The 22914-nt window shown below is 40.3% G+C and overlaps 1 protein-coding gene across 1 annotated transcript; it reads left to right on the top strand.

Annotated features, from left to right (window-relative positions):
- The first annotated feature begins 5539 nt into the window (after positions 1-5539).
- On the top strand, positions 5540-19989 carry cavin4b (caveolae associated protein 4b). Its single transcript, XM_050056513.1, has 2 exons — positions 5540-6250; positions 15936-19989. Exons 1-2 carry the CDS (start codon positions 5888-5890, stop codon positions 16506-16508), a joined length of 936 nt encoding a protein of 311 aa, XP_049912470.1. The 5' UTR covers positions 5540-5887; the 3' UTR covers positions 16509-19989.
- The last annotated feature ends 2925 nt before the right edge of the window (positions 19990-22914 follow it).

The following is a 22914-nucleotide window of genomic DNA, read 5'->3' as shown; positions in this document are numbered from 1 at the left end:
CTCTCTTCATCTTCTCTCACATTGTCACCCTCATTCTTCCTCATCCTCTCTTCTGTATGTTTTGATCATCAGCTGGCTGCCCTCCAAGGTTTTAGAAGTTTTCTCAACTTTCAAGGACACTGTGGCTGCCCCTTCTGAAAGATCCGACTGTGACAGGACGCTGCTTATGGATGTTAAATCAGAATCAGAATCAGAAATAATTTATTGATCCCCGAGGGGAAATTATTTAAAGTAAAGGAGTGTCAGTTAACTGGCATCCAGACAGTTCCGAGATAAAACTTGAGTCTTTGTCACAAATGTCAATGGTCTGAAGAATGTAAAAGTCCATTTGTTTAAGATCAGTGAACTCCAACCTTTACCAAGCAAAGATCATGTTTCACATCTAAATACAAAAGAGTACCTACTGTTGAGTCATATAGCCCAGAGGTGATGCACTGGAATAATCAGGCAAACAAGTACTGTAGAGTGTTTTTGCAGCCATGTGACAGTAAAGGTACCTACAATACCTTTAGCTAACTAAGAACATGCATCACCTCTCTTTGTTCCAGCTCAGATATATTTTAAATCTGAAAAGGGGACCGCCACCAAACTTCCACTTCAGCGTGTTTCCAGGGGAAAAAATAGGACTGCATGTGTTTTAAGTATAAAGTCTTCAATGTCTCCAGAGGGAGCTGTGTAAAAGTCTGATAAATAACCTCAAGTAATTTCACTTGAGTCAGTGTCAGCTGAAGTTTACAAGTTTGAAAAGTAAGAAAATCTGGAGGTGTTAGAAAGAGGTAAGCTTACCAGACCTCTGTATTCCGCTGCTCATCTCTGAACACACCCGAATCTTCAGCCAAATTCAGCAGTCAAGCTGCGTTGTGGATAATGTAGGCACCACCCACAGATTGTTCAGTTAAGAATAATGTGGGGAATAAAAAAGGAAATATCCCTGGTTCTGCTGCATCAATAGCCCCATTTCCACCGAGCTGTACAGTACGGTTTAGTTCAGTACACATTTTTCCATTTCCACTGTGAAAAGTTCTGGATGGTACCACTGGAACCATTCTGTGCTGTCCCCATTTTTGGTACCCCTTCTGTTGGGGTACCTAGCACTCAGATCTGGTACTAAAAGGTGGAGCTGTGAACACTGCAGTCCATTGATTGGTCAATCTTGCCAGGGCTGAGTTGTGGCTCATGTAACCACTGTTCATACCGTGTTTTATTACTGTAACTATAAAATAAAAGGATGTTTTGCTGCCTCTTGCAGCAGCTGGAGTCAGGGGAAAAAAATAGCTTGATTCACTGGGCTGACTGTCGCCAACATTTAAGGTGGAACGTTAACTTGTAATGTTACTCAGTGCATGAGTTCACAACATGAATACATTAGCACACCTTAAATTCCACTGACCATTACTTTATATGACATACGCTTTTAGTTATGAGTGGATCTTCAAGCGTTTAGTTTAGTATATTAATTTCAACCAGGTTATGTGAACTGCATATATTCTAATCCTCACTCAGAGAAAAAAAAATCAAATCAAATCAAGTTTATTTATATAGCACGCAGCTGACCAAAGTGCTGTACAAAATTAGAGAATGACACACAAATATATAGCAATTTAAAATGTACACAAATATAAAACAGGATAAAACCCGTAAGCAATTAATAACATGCAAAGATTATAACATACTAAAATATTAAAACTACTATAGACAACCAAAGGCCATTGAAAACATGTACGTTTTAAAGGAGACCTATTATGCTTTTAGGGGTTTTCCCTCTTCTTTAGTGTGTTATATAGCATTTTTCTGCTTCTATAAGGTCTGCTAAGTAAAAAAAAGAAAAAAAAGTCCAGGCTAAAGGGAGCTCTCTCCCCCCCACAGACACACATCACATGACCTGCGCTGAAACGGCTAATTTTGAATTTCCCGCTTTTCCCGCTTATACTTCCGTGATAACCTTACAGCGATCATAGCACACAGTGCCCGCCTGAGCTGCACCCCCAAACACACCTACACCGAGCAGAGGCGGAGGAGAGAGGCTGCAGAGTTTGAACCTGAGGAGACGGCATGTTTAGGAGATGCTTCTTTCTTCATTGTGACCAATAATTACGGTCTGGGTATCATCGGATAATTTGTAATTCATTTGTAATTCAAAAACCAAAAAACGGTAAATCTGTTATTTGATTCAAAATAAAAAACTGGAAAAACGTTTTTGCTGTCAGAATCAAATAAGGAAAAACCAATCAAACCCGGCCCGTTTTTGGTGTTTGCCGATTCATTTTATCGGTATTCCTTTTTGGATTGAATATTGAACAGGTCTGCGGACATTCAGCCAATTCGTTTTTGCGTTTGAAACCAAAAACGGAAGTCACATGGTTTTTTCCTTTTTTGTTTCCAAACGAAAAACCAGGAAACCAAATTCAAAAGACTGTGCAATTTTGGTTTTTGCAAATGTTTGGGACAGACAGTAGCGCGGTGGACAGACAGGAGGCGGAAGTGAAGTGTAAAAACGTCAAAATAAAATTCAAGAGGGTAGAATGGCCATTCAATTAAACATTTTTAAAATGTAACACCCAACATTATGCAAGCACAGGATCTAATAAAATAAATAAATAGGCCTACATATGCTATGCATATGAAATATATTTTATCCAAAAAATGTGTGATATATTATTTAGTTGCGTAGTGTGAATTAATAGCATAATTAATTACATATGTGGAAATAGCCTGTGTCGTCCTTCCCAAACAGTCACAGAAGTGACAAGCAGAAGTTCCCATGTGTTACCAAGGCAGTGTCTAATTAATTATGCACTAATTTGCATACATTTCCAGAACAGGAATCTGAACACTGGATAAAGTCAAGTTCAAAATTCTTGTTTAATTTTGTTGTCATATGTCAAAGGTTTTTAAAGAGGGAATGATGGACATCTCATTTTATTGCACCATAAATCAGAAAATACTGTCAATTGCTATAAAAAAATAATTTTTGCCATATTTTTAGGCATAAAATGTTCTATAAATCGGGCTGTGAATGATATATGAACATTGTGGAAACCTTTGGAGTATAGACAGGAATAAAACTGTAAAGTCTGTTGTATGTAAGTGCTAGTGAAGTGGAGATGTCTGGCTCCACCTCAGTTTTCTGAAATGTTATGTTTAAATATGCAAATGAGGCATTATCTAATTAAATATACCAAAAATTTACAGAAAAGCAGTCTAAACTAAACCAAAACACTATTTGTGTATTTTGGACATTTCTGTCTACTAGCCGGAAAGAAGACCTGTTATAGGAGCAAAATAGCCCAAAATCTCAAAGTCGACCTGTGCATCAAAAAGCTATGTTTTCATCTGGGATATCTCGCCCTGAACAAAAAATATGCAGGTCGGATCAAGGTTGTTGGATGATAAATATTTTTAAAAGTGGGAATAACAATCATTTCATGTAACGTTTTAATCCTCTGACTGCAGACTTTGTGTGTCGGCTTTGTCTTTTGAGTCGCTTCATTGAGGTGTGTTACTAACAGGCACGTTAACTGTAGAGATTTGCTGCTCCATACTATGAGAAAATTCAGAAATTATTAATTTAAATTGTACTTCCTGAATTACCTTAATTTTAAAGTAAAGGGGAACGGGTGCAATATTGCACATTGCAGTGCCAGTTCAGAGTGGGTTTTGAAAATTTTACCCATTCGGACTCTGCTTTTATATAAATATAGCTTGTTCCTGATTATTACCCTTTTTTTATTTTTTATTTTTTTACATAATTAATGCAAATTATGCTAATAAGGAAAGGTTGCATGACTACACCATGGTAACAGATGAATTTCTGGACATCACAAACATGAACACAGACTCTTAGATCAACTTTCCAAGTTAATCAGAGGCAAAATTATAACCATCTCTGATTTTGGTAATTAATTAGTTAATTACTCAAATTGCCCAACATTCAACTCTTGGCAACCGAGAGCCTAAGAGTTGCCATTTAAATCAGATACCATTTAAAAATTCACAGGAAACAACATTTCTGGGTTTAATATAGGCCATATATAGGTTTCTAGTAGACTATGCAAAGAAACACACCATAAGTTCAATAAGCCCACTAAATGCCACAGTAGTGCAGCATTTTTTCACAATTTAATTATTTTTTTTTAATTACAGTTAACCTATAAAATTACATTTAAATATTCCTTGACACCTGCAGGTACCACAAAAAGCCCCAAATTTCATTTAACTTTTTTTTGTAAATGAGAACAAATAATTTGTACTGTGTGTACATTGCACAGCTTCGTTACAACACAATGCCACTTTCATCTTGCACTTCTTCATTTGCACACTAGATGTCGCTGTTTCACCTACAGGGATGGATTACTAGTAGATAAAAACATTTACTTCAGTAACATGGCTGCTGAACTGAAAAGATGGAAGAAGGAGAAATAGTTTTTGTTATATGTGGGCAAACCAGTGAACTACTGCAATGTCAAATGTTAAACAATTTTGCAGTGTTGCGATAGAAAACACATTTTCTGTGTCAAATGGGCTTTTCTGGTCTAGAATCAGTGATTTTTTTTCTGTGTAACTGGTTGAAAACTTTGTTTTTACTATTACTTGGCCCGTGACTCCTTATATTTTATTATATTATATATTATATTTTTCTGCATTTGGCCCACAATTAAAAAAGCTCGGCCACCCCTGCTGTAAATTATGAAAATTATCACACCACTGACCAACTTAGATTGTGTTTGCTTTGACTGAAAGTTGTCTCACCTAGCACAGTGAGTTGTGTTGGCTGCTACTCGCTCGTCCCACCTCAGCTCATCCCAGGCCCCTCCCCCTATCTGCACAAATTTGGACTGTCTGATTCCAGTACATAACAAAGACGGGAGCAATGGCAAGTGTTAGCATGAGGAATTCTTTCTGGAAACGTAGCTGTTCATTTGGAGGCTCAGGGATGCTAGAAAAGTCTAAACCTGGAGGGAGGGATTAAGACAGAACAAGTGAAAAGGTGCCAGCTGATAGATGGATGATGGAGGAAAAGATGGGAGGGGGTTTCCATTCCTTTTAATACACTCATCTCCCAAAGAGGTGCAGGGAGTCACTTTACCCTCACTGTATTTTTAGCAGCAGGGAACACAGAAGGAAGCCAGGATCCATGTCACTCTTTATCTATCTCACTCATTAACACGACCAGTCTTATGATATCCATTTTCATTTTAAAATTCTCTGATTGATGAGAAGTTTGAGGGTGGCCCAGTGTTTCTCAGGACCCTGAGAAGTCAAAAATGACCTCTAAATACCAAGATGGATTGAGATAAACTTGAAATAAGATCTCCACTTTAGTTTATCCAGTTTTACAATCTGGTCACTTACTTTAAAATCTACCACTATGTTGTTACTACATTGATTAAACATTGTTAAAACTCTCTAATATGCTCAACTCTCTTTTTAGCCTCACCATTCCCTAAATCTCTCCCACCCTCCTCTTCACTCCTGTCACCCCTCCCTCCCGCCACCAGCAGGGTGGAGTCTATCAGTTGATCTGACCAGTTTCAGGGTCGACCTCCAGTTGTACTGGGGTGATCCGGTACTCCTATCCTCCTCCTTTCTGTCCTTCTCCTTCCCGAGGAGGTTTTTATTCCTCCTCTCTTGTACTCCCTCTCTTTTTTGGATCCCCCGATGCCTAAACTCTCATTATCATCTTTTCCATCCGTTTGATCTTCTTTTCTTCCTCAAAATCTGAAGATTTTACCATTCGTGCTGGAGCTTGTCTTTCCTCCTCATCCACCCTGCTACTCCTCATCCCTTTTTCCCCTCTACATCTGGATCACTGGGTTCTAACAGCTGATCAACCAAACAACCAACAGGCAAGTCAACTGCAGGGGAAAAAGCCAACCAACAAGAAAGTATGACAGACAAACCAGGCATGCCAACGGGTGGTGGAGATGATGCGGGAGGCATCATGGCGCTGCTGGAGCGTGTGGCAGGCCTCATGGACAGCGTCCAGACCACGCAGCAGCGCATGGAAGAGCGTCAGCTGGAGCTGGAGAACACGGTAAAGACCATTCAGACAGACATCATCAAGCTGACTAGCAACCACGCCACCACCAGTTCCACCGTTGACCGGTTGCTAGAGAAGACACGCAAGGTCAGCCGCCACATCAAGGATGTCAGGGTCCGTGTGGAGAACCAGAACATCAGGGTGAAGAAGGTGGAGGCAACTCAGGGTGACCTCCTGGCCAAGAACAAGTTCAGGGTGGTCATTTATCAGGTAAGATTTATAGATGCTTCATAGTTACTTTAAGACCAGTGGAAATGATCATTGGGGTTCTGAATTGATCGCTTAAGAAATTCCCCTTGTATCGGGGCAGTGGAGTATTGACTCTCGTCTAGACATGGTGTCTAGCATCAGGCTAACCTATAGCTACTTGACTAAATACACCGTAAAATATACTTCTAATGCTCTTAAGATTTCTAATCAGCATTCAAAGAAGGTTGTTTACTGCCTTGCTAAAACATCACAGGAGGGGTATTCATATCTCCGAAATTTTGAGCCTGATCTGAAACAGATTCTAAAGAAAACCTACATGGACCAAACATGCTTAAATTAATTATCCATAAAAGGACCCAATCTGAAAGGAACCTGACGACAATTGAGCCCAGTCGAAAAGAACCAATTGAAAAACAGGGTTAACTTGAACAGACACAAATCTTGTGACAATACACAAGAACTCCACCTTTCCTGATCACATTATACAGAATGGAACTTGGACGGGGCCCAACTCATGACCATGGTTGTCACATTTATTATGGAGCCAAAGAAAAGGTTCTGGGGCATGTATTGGTGACACCAGATTTGGCATCTCACTTACTATATGACTTGAATAACATCATAAGTCTAATTATAATCATCAGTTCCTGGTAGACACTTTCAACTGCAAACAGACTGAACTGTGGAACTAATGAGGTCAAAAGGGCCAGTATGTTTGACAGATGATGAATTAAAGGTGGATGTGGAGCTGGACAAGTTCTAAAATAGCTGTCAGCCTACATCCAGTTTCCACAGAATAGGAGAACTTTCACTATTCAAGAAATAGTCACAGCAACATTTTTCTGAAAGGTGCAAACCTCTGTCTTCATCATATTTTTAAATTGGATTTTGCTGCATGATTCTCCCAAAGACCTTAAGAAGCAGCAAACACTAATATAACAAATCAGTTTCTTCCATTTCAAAACACAAAGAACTTTTCAGAAAGATGTTGCCGAATGCTTCTCTGTACCTTTTTTTTACGCACTTATGATCCAGACTGCCAATACTGGCAGTGCTGATATTAAAGCCCAACTAAACTGCAAGCAGCAATGACTAGGCCCTAACACCTTTCCACCAACAGAGGTGCTGGCGGAACACCGGTTCACGCAGCTGTGCATTGACATTGTGTGCACGACTTAGATGGTTCCTGCTTGGACTGTGTTGCGCTGGAAATGCCGTATTAAAGATTGTGTACCACTTCCTGTACCCAATACGTGGTGCTAGAGAATGCACAGTAATTTTTGTCATGTTGCTAAATATCATGTGTAGACCACACAAGATAAATTTCATGTAAATTGAATGATCTTTGTCACATATAGCTGACTTTCTGTTCTCAGAAGGTGACGTTATGAGTAGAAGTCAATATGGGCTTGTAGCTTTCTTCAGGCCTGGACTCTTAAGCAGCGTGTGAAATTTAGGGCAGATTATCTTATGTAAATTATGTTGCAACTGTTTCCTGTGTCATGTCGAAACATTAGAATTTGCCATGCCACCACTGCAACACAGTTTAATGAAAACTTTCATTATAAAGCGTCATCAATGTCTTAAGGACTTGCTGCCCAAATCTGAGATGTATCTGGACAATTGCTGGGAGCAGTACATCAAAGTATAAATCATGACATTTAGTGTTGGCAGTAGGTGGCGCTCTGACGATAACTCAATATTGACACATGGATGTCTTTAGGCCGGGATTCCTATCAAACGTGAAGTTTTGGGCAAATTGGACCATGTACAGTGGTTACAGACCACTTCATGTTTTGTGGCAAAGCATGGAAATTCGACACATTGCCATGGCCATGCTGCTCAACAAAAACTCAAAAGCTTTACAATGTAGTATTGCTAAGGTCTTTAGATTGTTCCTAAATTAAAGTTGTCTTGGCAAAATCTAAAGGAGAAGTTTGTTAAAGTGACTGACTTCCTGTTAGGGTTAGGGCTTCCAGACACTTTTTTTTTTAAAGTTTTGGGATGTTATATGTGCCTCCCAATTTTCATATGTTGGTGAAATGTACTGCGGGGGCTGCTTCATTGATATTCTCTAGTGGGCCATTGTGTTACACCTTTGCATGAAATCATTAGAATATCAATTTTTTCATCAGTTCTGATGCGTGTGCAAAGTTTTATGAGTTTTTGAGCACCTTCAGCCTTTCAAAAATGTGCTTCTTTTTGTGAAATAATAATAAATCGAGCAATTTCAATAGGACCCTTGCACTGGACAGTGCTCAGGCCCCAATGAGATCTGCAGTTAAGTAAAGATCTTCACTTGTATTTAAGTCTGGCATGAAGTGACTGTTGTGAGAGGACACTTGAGATCACTGAGCAACACTTTAAGGTCTCCAAAGGATCACATCTGAGCTCTTTCAACGTTAACAAACTGCATTAGTCGACCAGCATCTCAGTTCAATCTAAGGGTTGAAATAGCAACACACAGACACACACAGACACACACACACACACACACACACACACACACACACACACACACAGAGCTTCGTTTTACTTCTTTGGCCTTCACAGTTAGCAGCTGCCAGCGCGATGGTGACCTGGTTATTTTAGCTCTGGATAAACGTCAGTATGCTAAAAGGTTACAACACAGATCTGGAGTTCATAGAGTGGGCTTTCAGTTAGAATGAACAATTTGTGAATGACTGTTAAGCTGTTAAACTTTAAAAAAAACTATATTCTCTAATACTGACTGGTGCAGCTGAGGACTGAGTGACGGTTTCTGCGTGTAAATCTGAGTGCAGCTCCAGCTTAGCTTTTCTGGCATTTTATTTCTCTTTGATTTTTGCATCTTGGATCCGTTGCAGTGTTTTACCATTATACTTGGGTTGGGTTAGGAACTGATTCTAACAATCTGATAGGTCAAAGATGCCACTGAACTGACGCCAAAATGACGAGAACGATGCTTTAACATTGCTAAATTGTACTCCTTCACCAAAAGGAGAAATAAACAGAGGATTTAATGTCAGAGTTCTCACCAAGTTAGTCGTCAACAAAGAGCTTTTAATTTGGATTTTTTTTTTTTTTTTTTTTTACTGTGAAGACGCTGAATACAATGAACTGTTAGTTGTGTGTACTGTATTTCATTAGCATGCTAACTGCATGTATCTTACCATGATAACATTGAAATGCTAATATCAGAATGTTAACATTAAGAGTTCTGATGTAAATTAGCTTGTAGACTAGGACTGAATGCAGGAATAGCTCTCTGGGGTGTGGTTCAGTTACTGTAATCTGGTGTAATGAACAGCGTCAGGTTGCAGGACGGTTCAGTGAGGCCACATGTTGAGCACTCCTCAGAAAGACACTGTGATTGGCTGGCTTCAGCTGCTGGACGTCAGGCTGCATTGTGCACACTAGTGCTGCATTGATGTTGTTTGGGATTGAAGGCAGATTCCTATGGTTACATGCATTGACATGATCAAAAAACCCAAAATGGTTTGTATAAAGGCCAACATTTTTAAACTCTCCCTTCTTTACAATATCTGCACATGGCGACCTACACACTGTTTAGATTAGAAAAGGATTTTGGTAACATTGTGATATAAAAGTCTTTTATTTTAAGCCCACTGATAAAACAAATGGGTGTGTGCTGTTATGTGGTTTCTGTACTGTAAGTGACTGTGCCAGCTGAGCACTGACAGGCCAGGTTATTCTGAGTCTGGACCTCCACCATCTCCTAATATAGTTGTCTGCTCTCTCTCCCTTCCTCTTGCTCTCTCTGGATTTGCTAATGATGATCTTCTGGACGAGGGTTATAAATCATATCATTAGCTGCTAACAGGCTCTGCTTGCTGTTTGATTCGTTCTGAGAAATTAGATGGATGGAGGAAATCCTTTCAGAGCAGAAGCCAAAGCAGAAGCTGTGGGGGTTCAGCACATAACTGTGATGTCATGGGGTGAGATGGGCTTGTGACCTTTGACCCTCCCTTTCTAACCACTCCTCCTTGCTCACAGTTTAACAGAACAGAGAGACCTTAAACCTGAAGTCTTGACTTCTGTTTCCTCATTCTGTTGGATTAACTGTCTACTAGCTGCTGTTCAGTCTTGTTGCTCTGTGTAGCAATGTGACACTTTTCTGACAACTAAATCGCCAGGAAAAAATGTTGGCGTTTTTGTGGCACAATCTCCGCTGGAAATGCAGCTATGTCTCACTAAAAACACACATGCACTTTTCATGGCTCTATCTCCGGTGGACACACAGCAACCGATTGCAAAAAAATACCAGCGTTCAGTGGCTAAAAAGCCGCAAGAAACACTGAAATGACTCACAAATAAATATTTGGTTTCGTTGTTGGTCTCCAACAGTGGTCTGCAGCTTGGCAGCCGTCTTGTCACTTCATCCACCATCCCCTCCACTTTGTGATGACAAAGTCAGCTCATATACTATGTCACTTTAGAAATGTTAATATGTATGAAACATACAAATTTAATGTATCGAGGTTTGCAGAACTGTACAATGCCAACATTTTCTTCTGGCAACTGGGCTGTTTCTGACTGGCAATATTCAAATAAGTCACACAGGAAGTGACAGTTTTACAAAAAACTTTGTAGTTACATACACTGATATCAACAGCAAAACTCAAAAAGTGGATAAACCTTTCAACTAGGGATGTCAGTTTGGTTTAATTTAGCTTTTGATAGCCTGACACCCATTAATCAGTCACTAACCGGTTGATTTAAAAAAAAAAAAAAAAAAAAAAAAAAAGGCAAAATGGTGTGAGATAAGAGGGACTTTTTTTTTTTTTTAATCTGGCGATTCACTGACTCAGTGAGCTTTAGAGGTGGTGAAAGTTTATTGTTTTGTGATGTTAATGTTTTGCCTTTCATTATATTTTCTGTTGGCTTTGCTGACGACAGCCGGCTGACTGCTTTAACATGTGGAAACATAGCGCGCACTGCCCAACCTCTGCTTTCCACTGGTTAGCTGGTTCCACTGGTCGCACCACCCTGGTCAGGTGGGAGCTAGCTAGCGGCGTCGTTCATCTGTGATTACAGCTAGCACTGCCACTGGGACGGCATGTAACCCGGGTGAGTAAGCGGCTTCATTTTTAACTGCGAAACCCCTTTAGCATTATTACCGTAAAATTTGGTCGCATTTTTTCCCCCTTTTTTTTCATCTAAAAAGTTGGGTGCGGGTTATAGACCGGTGTGACCTATAGACCAAGGTAAATGCTGACATAGGTAATTTGACCCACAAGATGGCGCTACGTAGCTAAAGATTTGTGACGGACATCATAGCCAGCCAGTGAACAAGCCGCCATATTGTCACAGAGACATGCATGAAAAAAAAAAAGAAAAAAGAAGTTTAATGTTAATTTAAACTAATTTTTATGGCTCAGATGTTGTTATAATTTTATTTCCTTAAGAAGTTGTTTGGAAAATTGCAATCTGAAAAGTAACCAAAGCTGCTTAAGAGGTTATTGTGTTTTGAATGTGTTTCAAATTAAAAATAAAGGGAAACAGTGTAGGAATAACTTGTATAACATTTTTATTAACAAATATAATATAAACCCTTGTTTTCCCTGTTTGAGACCTTAAAAACAGACTGCGACTTATATGCCAGTGCGACTTATATTCCGAATTTTACAGTAAGTATGTTAATGGTGCTAACAGAGCTAACAATGCTAACATAGTTAACAATGTTAAAGGGGGCTTTCGTCTCAAAATTGAGCTGCTTCACTGACAAGGGTGATCTTTGGGGGCGGCACAGGGTGGGCACAATATTTCCACAGCAACACTGTGTTACTACTAACACCCTGTGTTGCAGCGTTACAACAGTAGTCGCCGGATGAGTGGTGCCGCTAGCTAGCTCCCACCGGACCCAATTGGTGTGCAGTGTAGCACAATGAAGCCCAGCAAAATTAACCTATAGACTGACATGTGTAACCTCGTAAAATTATACTCAGCAGTAAGACGAATTATGGCTATCTGTTGACATCCCTACTTTGAACTTTTTAACAGGACTATGCATTAAAGGGACATTGTGTAACATTTTCAGTTGTTTATTGGCAAAAATTGACGTCTGCATTCATAAATATGTCGTCATTGGTGTACTATTACCTCCACCAATAATCTGACTTATTCTCATAAAAGGAGAATTTCGGATTTTTTTGTACAAGTCGTTTGGGGGGTTCCATAACGTTTTGCCATCTTAAGAATACATCCGCCAGCAAAGGTAATGCAATCACAGCTAACAGCACTAACAGCGGCGCTGTCAGCGGCTAACAGCTGTTAGCGGCCAGCGCTGCTGTCAGCCGCTGTTAGCTGTTAGCGGCGCAGTGATTAGCCGCTGTTAGCGGCGCAGTGATGCGAGGAGAGGGATGAGGTGTGTGAGGTTGTGCCACTTGTCAGTTGTCAAAAGACAAGACATGATTGGTTTGTTTTGATTTACACCCGCCCCAACAGTCCTACGTTGTAAACACAGGCAGGATGGTGAGGAGGGATGTATCGGATGACATGGTTTCATCAATGTTATCATAGCTTTTTGGTACACAACGGCTACCGTTTGAAACAGTGAGGCGCTAGAGTGCGCTATCCGTTTGAATGCAATATGATTTCAGCGTTAGATGGGAGAAATTCCTACACACTGTGGCTTTAACCTTTTTGTGATATGAGGTGACAGAAATGTAGCACTGAGTTTTAAAATGTGTAAAGGACTGAAAGTTGGCATTGCTGTGATTTGAGGAGATGCATAAAAATCTCATGTTTGTGAGTTCAGTACAGGCCTGGAGTCAGGACAGGGTTAGCCTATGATAGCATAAAGACTGGAAACAGGTGGAAACAGTGAGCCTGGCTCCAAAGTTCTAAAATACATCTTTCAACACCTCTAATGCTCAGTGATCAGTAAAGCTGATTAACACGTTGTTAATCAGCTTTAGGAGGAGTTACATGATGGAACTATTTCTTGTTGAACGACAAATGCCAAGTGCTGCTGTGCAGATGCAGTCAGTGAACACGTTTTGGTCTGTACAGGTACAGATTAACCAAACAAGATATAAGTGAATTATTTAGTGAGATTTGGAGAAGCTGGTAGGTGTATTTATTTATTTATTTATTTATTTATTTTAGCTTTACTCAGTTTTAGTTTGTTAGCAGACTCTGCCACATGCTCCTGCTGTGTAGCTCAGTTATGACTGGGATGCATTCTGTCAAAGCTTTGGAAATGTCAGTCTGTCTATCAGGTGTCATAAAGTGCCTATGATGCATGTAATCAAAGATCCTGATGATCCCATTAGCATGCTCCAGACGAGTTAGCTACCTCGCATGAATGTTCATTTCATCCAGGACTGACATGAACAAATGCCAGATTCCTTAGATGAAAGCACAGAAAGCTGATGGCACTCAGTTTTCTGACATTTTCTCATTTTGTTCTTTGTTTTCCAGTTCAGGTGTTTGGGGGCCTTCAAGGGTTCTTAAGGAAGTTAAAGGCGGTCCCCAGTAAATTCATGGCCCCACAAATTCAGCTTAGTACATCTGTCCAGCTCACATTTCACTACAGATCACAGTGTAGAAAACTGCCGAACATCATTAACAGTGATTTAAACTGGGTGTTACTGATCTGGGGCCTCATTTATAAAGCTTGCTTACGCACAAAACAGGGCTTGAAAGTGACGTACGCCACTTACCACACAAAGGTTGTGATTTATAAAAATAAACTTGGCGGGAGAATGTGCGCAAATGTAAGCAAACTCTGAGTCATGCGTGCGCACATTTTGGAAGACACTGGGAAGTGGCGACGCAGACGGTGAGTTGGAGAAGTGGAGTCAGATTTTTATTGATGTCTCACACAAGCTTAATGTCACGCTATATCCACCTTAGATCCACGTTATCATTGAAATTAAATCCAGCAGCCTTATTTTGCGCTTGGAGTGAGTGATAATTGTTTCATAAAAACATTGTAAAATCCAACTCAAATCCTGAATTAAATTCTTTCTAAATACATATTTAATCCGCACTGCGTCTAACGTCTCATTGTCCACTCTGTGAGCGCAGGAGGGGGAGAGGACGGCGCGACTGCATGGAATATATTTATTTATTTAGCTAAATATTTCCAGTGCATTTATCATGTCTCGAAATACAGCCATTAAGCACAACCGTTACACTCATTTCATCAGCCCTACTTAGACATGTGCTGTTCATGACAAAACCGGCATGAAGAAACGTGTTCGCCTATTACACTTTCATCTTTGAATTGTATTTCAAATTACACGTTGTATTTTGGGACAGGGATACCACTGGTTCATGCTGTAATTCAGGCCGGGTGTCTGATCAGACTAATTGCCATAAACATATAAATACTGCGGTGACCCTCGTGCGTAATTGCGCAAGATGGCACTGGCACATCCTCCTTTTTGCCTCCACCTTTAATAAATGTGATTCTTTATGTCGCACATCAATGTCAAACATCCTCAAATTTAAAAGCAACACATTAACTACATGTTGGTAAAGGAGTAGAAATATTGTTGCCACTTTTTTTTGCTTTCTTTTATTTATTTGATCCTGCTGTTGTGGCCACCAAATAAAATCTTTCTTCAGTCCTCCACCTCCCGTTAAAGGGTCTCTAGCTCAGTTTCGGAGAAATTCCGTTTCTTGGTTCGTTTCTCATACCTGTCGCCGTGACTCACAAAGAGAGAACACTCGCATGCCGGCTTATTTATATGCAGATCGCATTCATGAGGTGATTTGCATGACCATTTATGGTTGAACTAGGGCGTGTAGAGGGCGGAATATGAGGCGGATCTGGGTGCGCACAACTCCAGGAGGTCTGTGATTTATAAAGAGAACATTGCGTGCAAGTGTGCATGCGCACGGTTTTATAAATCAGATTATTTTTTGGCGCACGCCATTTTCAGCTTTTGGGCGCACGTCAACTTTTAGTATGAATCCTAAGCACTCTTTTATAAATGAGGCCCCTGGTGTTTTCTTTGAATTTACTCAGACAGATTTTGGTGGATAGGTTAAGGACTAGAAACACAAAACACAATGTCTCCTGTTGCTTCCTTGCTTTATGTTCTTTTTCTTCACTTTTTTAGACCTTTACTAGTTTTTGGCTAAGTCTGTTCTTTGTGGAACTCTGGCTGCTCTTCACCAGTATTAGGCATCAGTAGTACTGGTCAGCTCTCGGTATGAATGAGCAGGATAATTGGATAGTGAATCCTGGTCAACCTTCCCAAAGTAGATTACATTTGCAGGGATCTGGAGCAGTTTGCAGCTTCGGCCTTGACATTTTTACTCCATTTCATGTTCGGTGTAAACTTATCTTTCAGTTACAGACTGATGCATGACGTAGCCTGAAGCTGAAAGTGATCCAGCTTTGCTTCGCACGCTGCTGCTAGCTGATATGTTTAGCTTCCTGCAGCCGAGCACTGAGCTGCAGAAACAGGTGCTACAGTTTATTTATGGAGGCAGGATCAAGGCCTGCACACTGACAGCCAAAGTCTACATGACACACTTTAACCAGAGACAGATTTAAACCTGACATCAACTATTAAACTTTGTCCATCTGACTGAGAAGAAAAACAAATAATTTTTTTTTTACATCTAATGCACAATGTGTTTTTTCCCCAGCACAAAGTCCGTTTTATCAGGTATGGAATCATTACATTCTTGGGTTCACACTCTGTTCTGTGTTCTCCTCCCTCAGGGTGACCAGGAGTTGAAGGCCATCACACCAGGCAATGAGCCAGCAGAACCTAGTGGCAGCTCCACCGCCAGAGCTGAGGTGGAACCGGACAAGTTTGAGCTCCCTCCAGAGTCAGATGAAGAGTATATGGTGGTGGAGGAGGCAGACTCCGCAGCGGCCGGCCGCTTGAAGAAGACGGGGCTGACGCGCATCGAGAGCTTCAAAGCCACCTTCTCCAAGGAGAACATGACCAAGACCCGCGAGAACCTGGGCACCAAGGTGAACAAGTTTGGTGAGCGCATCGTGACGGCCGAGAGGCGTGAGAAGATCCGCCAGTCTGGTGAGAGGCTGAAGCAGTCGGGCGAGAGGCTGAAGGAGACCATCACCAAGAGTGTCCCGGCCAAGCTCAACCTGAAGAAGGAGAGGACTGTGGCAGAGGGCCAGGAAGGAGCTGAGGGTGCCACGGAGGGAGCTGCGCCCGTCCCTCCTCCCAAGGGTCGCAAGGGCAGCCCAGATGCCGCTGAGGCAGCTGATGATGAGGGTAAGGCGGAGGAGTCTGAGGTGCCGATGTACGACATGAAGCAGCTGTCCTAAACCGTGACACAGTGACAAGATCTGCACCGTTTTCTTTGGACCACTGAGACCGCATAGAGGGAGTGAGAGAAAGTTTTAGGTTGCTGGTAATAAGCAGAGCTGTAAGAGCACCAATAATGAAGAAAAACATTTGTTTGAATGTTGTTGAAGGAAGTGAGCAGAGAACAGGCCGGTCACAGATCCAATCTGACTGAACATTTAGACAACAAGCAAACAGAGCCCTGAAATCACTGAGGTCATTTCACATGCTGTCGAGTCTGTTCTGGACATTTATTATCAAATCAGCAAATATACATATGGTCTTTTGTTTTGTGTTCAATAAACACTGACTTTGGGAAATTAAAGAACAAAGTGTTCAGAACTTTTCCGATCATCACGCCACTGCTGTTCACTTGTTTTTGCATGTTAATGAGGTTGAAATGTTGGATGTTAAAGCTGTAACAGGGTTATAGTACATTTGGTAATGTAGAAGGGAAAAAAGAGATTAAGAGTATTAATGCTCAGTAGAGGTGAAATAATTTAAGTTAAAAGGTGAAAAACTCTGTCGCTGAAGATCATCTTGAATAAACTGGACTTAACAGTGAGAATAAACAAGTGTGTGTTTGGAGGCAGTGATCAGGATGGAGGCTGTTTGTTTCTGTAGAGGTCTTCACATGTCCAAAGGTTTGGACGCTCTCAGATTCAAGTCCTGGGTTGGGTCTTGGTCACTAGAGGACCTGTAAAGACCTCTAGTTTATGTAAGTGGAAAATGTATCAACAACTTTGATAGTTCTGCCAGCTAAGAGCAGATTTTAAGTCCAGGTAAAGCAAAAATAAATGTGAGTTTGTCACACCACAGAAAAATGTGTCATTAACCACCCAGCCAAATTTGAATGATTAAAAAATCGCAAGTGTATAATAATAGGTTTTGAAATCGTAGCTACACGCAGCTACAGACTCTCCTTAGCAGCTAACCCAGTAGCCTATCACAGTAACATACACACCCGAGCTTCAGAAAAAGCCACCGCAGAGCTACAGTGTCTTATTAGCAGCTAACCCAGTAGAATAAAGCTACACACAACCCCGGGCTTAAGAACGAGCCGTCACACAGCTACAGACTCTCTTTAGCAGCTAACCCAGTAGCACAATGCTACACACACCCCTGAGCTGAAGAATGAGTTGCCACACAGCTACAGACTCCTGTTAGCGGCTAACTCAGTGGCATAAGGCTACACACACCCCGGAGCTAAAGAACAAGCCACTGTGCAGCACCAGTCTCTTGTTAGCGGCTAACTCAGTAACACCAAACTACACACACCCCGGAGCTAAAGAATGAGCCACCTAGCAGTGACAGACTCTTTTGGCACCTAACTCAGTCACACACACAGTCTGATAGCACAGCACACACACCCTGAGTCAAAGAGCTAATGCCAGTGCACAATGACAGCCTCTTGTTCAGCAGCTAACAGCAGCTAATGTTAGCACAAGGCTCACACCCACAGGAGCGAGCAGTAACTGTAGCTGATTTAGTCTGAGAGACTGAAAGGTTTGTTAGTGACAGCTGTTCAGCTTGTGTATGACTCTGGCATTTAACAGAGATGTTTATTCATGTATTTATTGGACTGAAAGAGCTCAGAGAGCTTGTGGGATGTAGCAAACTCACCAGGGGGCAAACGAAACAACACTGATAATATGACCTCTAATGTCGGCAGTAAAGTAGTATTTATATAGTAGGGGAGAGTTATGTTCAGGATGCCTCCAGTGTGTCATCGAGCAGGCTCTTAGGCCCACTCAAACAATTCTGGACACAGAAATGATGATAAACAGTTTAACTACACAGCTCAGTCTTTTCACATTTTCAACAAGTATTTTCTAACATGTGTAATGTATTTTGAAAGAAATCACTTTATCCAGACTTTAAAGTGAGTAAGACCTTAAGAGCTGTGTTTAACAGAATTCTTACTGATACAGAAAAGTAAAACAGTAAACACGCAGATCCCTGAAAGCGGTTAAAAATAAAAAACAAACAAAAAAAACCTTTTCCTTTACCATTAAGTCTTTACCACATTTACATCAGTAAAATACTTCATGGCATGACAGGGTCATGGAAGTCCAGGTTTAAAAGCCTTTAATAATTGATTGATTAATAAACATCTAAATAATGGATTAAAGCTCAAGTGTGTAGGATTTAGGGGGACATATTGGCAGAAATGGGATATAATATAATCAGTGTGTTTTCTTTAGGGTATAATCACCTGAAAATAAGAATCATTCATTACCTTAGAATGAGCTAGAATAGAATAGCTACAAAGGGAACAAGTCTTTGTCTACAGACATCACCATGTTGCACCGCCATGTTTCTACAGTAGCCCAGAACAAACAAACCAAACACTGGCTCTAGATAGGGACATTTGGGTTTTTGTGTCGGCCACTGTAGTTCTCCTACACGCTTGGCACACAGTAGAAGTTTCAGTTCTGCAACCTCACAGTTAGATACCACTAAATCCTACACACTGGACCTTTAAGTCATATATAAAATGTGTACTGTATAAAGTTTTAGTGTGCTAGTGTTACACATGTGTGAAATCGGTCTTGTCGCTATAGCATTAAGCTAGTGACTGGCAAAATATTTCCCACCGGGAAAAATTACCTTGGAGATAAGATTTATTTCGGTGGAAATTAACTTTTTGTGTAAACAGGAAAAAAAATTTTCCCTCCCCATTTCAATTTCCCCTTGTATTTTAAAGTTAATTTTAGAGCCTCAGACTGGCTTTGTATTTTACATAGCTAACGTTTCAACATTAACACTTTGGCACATCAAGCTGAAAAAATAAAGCTGTTGTCTTATGAGGTTTTCAACACTGTTGCTGATGTTTATCCTGTAAGCAAACCTTGTAACTCTAATGTTCTGACTGTCAGTATTTTGACAGTATTGTTAGCGTTGTTAGGGTTTGTTACTGAGTGACTGCATGGCTGTAGTTTGTCAGAGGTATCACATTAAAGCAGGTTTGTGTTTGATTGTCATGTTGAGAAAATAAAAGTTCACTTGAGTCATTTCTGTAAAGTGAAGTCCACTCTTCAATAATCCCACAGAATTTAAAATTGATTTTCACAAACTTGTAAAAAATATACCAATTATGATGAGCAGTGCTTTTAAGTAAAGAAACAACATGCAGATGTTGAGGTTTCCACACTTGATTCTTCTGAATATAATAAGTTTTTCTTCTCTTGTTTAGATTTTTATTAACTTTGGTTTTCTCGCTAGATCTCTGTTGATAAATTCTTCAAAATGAATTTCAATTAAGAAACAAGCATCACTGATTTACCTCACCAGTGAATTAGTTTTTTAGGGATTTGTTCCTCAGTCTTCACATCTCTAACAGCACCCTGAACATAAACACAACAGAGAAGCTGCACATTCTTTAACTTCAGAGATAAATCCCCTATAAAAATTTATTTGAATGTGATTCAAAGCCAGATTCCATTGAGAAACAGTGATTTAACACCTCTGAACACAGGAGCTGCTGGTCTACTGCTGCCTCGATTAGTTAGTTAGTTCGTGTTTTTGTGTGGCACTGGTGTTTTAAAGGGTTAGTTTGGATTCACCAAAGTCACACAATAACACAAACAGTAGTAGACCAGCAGTTCCTGTGTTCTAATGGTGTAAAATTACTGCTTTTGTCACTGGAGTCTGGTGGCCTTGACAAGAGCATAGCTATGGAAATGATGCCTGTAAAGGACTTCCTGATCAGAAATGACTGCCTGATGGTAAGATCAAGTGATGAAAATACTCTCATTATAGTGGAGACTTAACTGATACAGATTTTTTAGGTGTCTATATGTTTTGCTGTTCTCACCCACAGCAGGGCAGTGTTTAACTTCCAGCCTGCTTCTCCAAACTGGGGGCATACCAACCTCCCACTACTGTAGGTAATACATTGACTATGGATAAGGACCTTTTTAACCTTATTTCAAAAGATATGAACCACCCCTTTAAGGGATTGACATAATACATTTACTTTCACATTAGTTTTGATAACAGTAAGTTCATGAATTTTACCTTTCTGAATACAAAAGAATAAAAACTGATGTTACATTAAGTTTAATTTATTAGTTTATTATTACCAAATTCACCAAATCAACAACCCATCATCCACATGAAAAGATGAGAGAAAATCTGAGTAGAAAATAAAGAGAAAACAAAACAAATTACATTTTTTCTTCTGCGAGCAGAGAGGCATAACAGAGCTGAGAGCTGAGATCAGTAGTACTGGAACGGTCCGACATTTAGTACAATGTTCTCTGGTCTCTCCAGAGTCTCATGTTTCAGATGAATGCCAGTTCAGTCACATGATGGACGAAACACTGCTCATGTATGGGCATAATATGAGGGCACGCTGGAAAACCACTAGGTGGCAGCGTCATTACAGTAAACACTAACTGCCTGCCAGTGGTCATATGAATGGACCAAGACTCTCAGCAACATTTGCAATATAAAAAAACCATGCTGTCACTTTCTAAATCTATTTTACTTTAGTTTGAAAACTCATAAGACTAGTTGCAGCTAGTAACAGGCACGGCATATTATGTTTTGGTAGCTGGCTATTTAGATAGTAAAATAATGTTAGCTATAGCTGATTCCACAAACACAGCACTAGACTTTCGTTGACCAAGTAGAGCATTGGATAGGAATGGATCAAAATGACTGGTGTTTTGTTCCTGACTGTGGAAACTACAAGCTTCCTGCTCCGCTCCATTGGACAGCACCTCCATAAACTATAAGTATTGGAAGATGAAAGAAGTCAGACAGGTCAGACACAGTTTCCCTGTCATAGAGGTGTTTACTGGAAACATAAAGTAGGATCAGAAAGCGACAGCATGCTTATCTATATTGCATATGTTTTTCAAATATAGCCTCTGGAAAAATATTAATACTTTAAAAATGTCTGCTTTTCACCTAAAACTGAGACTTTAGCACAAAGACAGGAAGTTTCATCAATGTGGAGTTCATACACAAAGATACGCTTTGAGAATACTCCAAGGACTGTGTTTGTACCACAGTCTTTTCAGCTTGTTTGTTTTTAAATATATGTTTAGGTGTTTTAGGTGAGTTTTTGTGTTTTTTCATTCAGTTTGAAATTTTTAATCTGAACATTTCTTTTTTCTGTCTTAGAGTGTGTTTGTGTTCTGTTTTTGTTTATCTGGTTATTTTTTAGTGAATCAGATAGTGTTTGGGAATTTTCAGTGTAAAAATAAACTTGTCAACTCTCTGGTTGACAAACTGTAAGGAGACTAAACTCTAAAGCTCACATGTACATTAATGCTGAAATATCTGAGATTATTTAATTCCTTTCAGTTGTTGCCATTTGCAGGACACCAGATATTTTTCTGCAGTCACTAAGGCCTCAATCACACAGAAAGCGTTTCGCAGGTTGCAAAACGCAAGGCGCTCCACACTGCCTTTTTTAAAAATGCCACTGTTAAAAACACACTTGCTGCGCCTTTTTATTGTTGTCAGACAACCACTTAATCTCTTCCTTACCCTTACCTTCACATGTAATCAATCTACCATTTATCTATCTATTTTATTTATTTCAAACTAATTAGTATCTTGTCCTTAAAATAGACAGGCAGAGGGTACTTGCTGTAGCTTTGGTTGAGGCTGAGAGGCTGTCAGCAAGTAGTTTGTTGGGCACAGAGAAATGGAGATCTGTGTGGGTACATGAGACCCTTAAAAAGAGGGTTGGATCATGGGGAGTACCAGCAGTTTATCCTCCATTGTTTACCAACTGTAAACTTGTTGTCACAACCACTACAGAGCCCGCCTCTCAAATCATCCCACTGGACAATGGGCAAAAAGTGGAGATGACGCGGGGTGCTTTTCCACTTTGAGTTGAAGTTTCTTCAACTTGAGGAGTTCAGAGCGCTCCGGCAAAAACACCAGGCGCCTAGAACACAGAAATGGAGGCACATAGCAACGTAAAAACAGTGAGCTAAGAGCTTCATGCTCATTAAAAAAAACACAAAAAGCTGCCTCCTGTAGCCAAAATGCTTTCTGTGTGATTAGGGCCATACCCTGTTTTCTTTTTTTTTCTTTTTCTTATTTGTTACTCGTGTGTTTCTTGTGGTTTTGTTCCTCACTGCTTAGGTGATGAGCAATCTGAAAAGAAACCTCATGTAAGTGAATCTGCAGAGGGGTATTCCAGAAAGCAGGTTATGTGAAAACTCAGAGTAAGTTAACCCTGAGATGAGGGAAACTCTGAGTTATCCGTTCCAGAAAGAGAGGTAACTGAAACTCTGAGTCAGTCACCATAGTAACAGACTCTGTGAACCTAACCTGCTCGCTGGCAGGTTTTCTTCAATAAACCCTGAGTTTTTCTCTGTCTCCTCCCTCTTACACGCTGTTTCATTTCCTCATTCATTCAGT

The sequence above is a fragment of the Epinephelus moara genome, chromosome 11 (genome assembly GCF_006386435.1).
Source record: "Epinephelus moara isolate mb chromosome 11, YSFRI_EMoa_1.0, whole genome shotgun sequence".
NCBI classification, from domain to species: Eukaryota; Metazoa; Chordata; class Actinopteri; order Perciformes; family Serranidae; genus Epinephelus; species Epinephelus moara.
The sequence above is the reverse complement of the archived record's forward strand: the minus strand, read 5'-3'. Positions and strand labels throughout refer to the sequence as shown.

Coding starts and splice junctions, on each gene's coding strand:
- cavin4b (XM_050056513.1), top strand. CDS start 5,888: ATGACAGACAAACCAGGCATGCCAACGGGTGGTGGAGATGATGCGGGA. Junction 6,251..15,935: donor TCAGGGTGGTCATTTATCAG/GTAAGATTTATA, acceptor CTCCTCCCTCAG/GGTGACCAGGAGTTGAAGGC.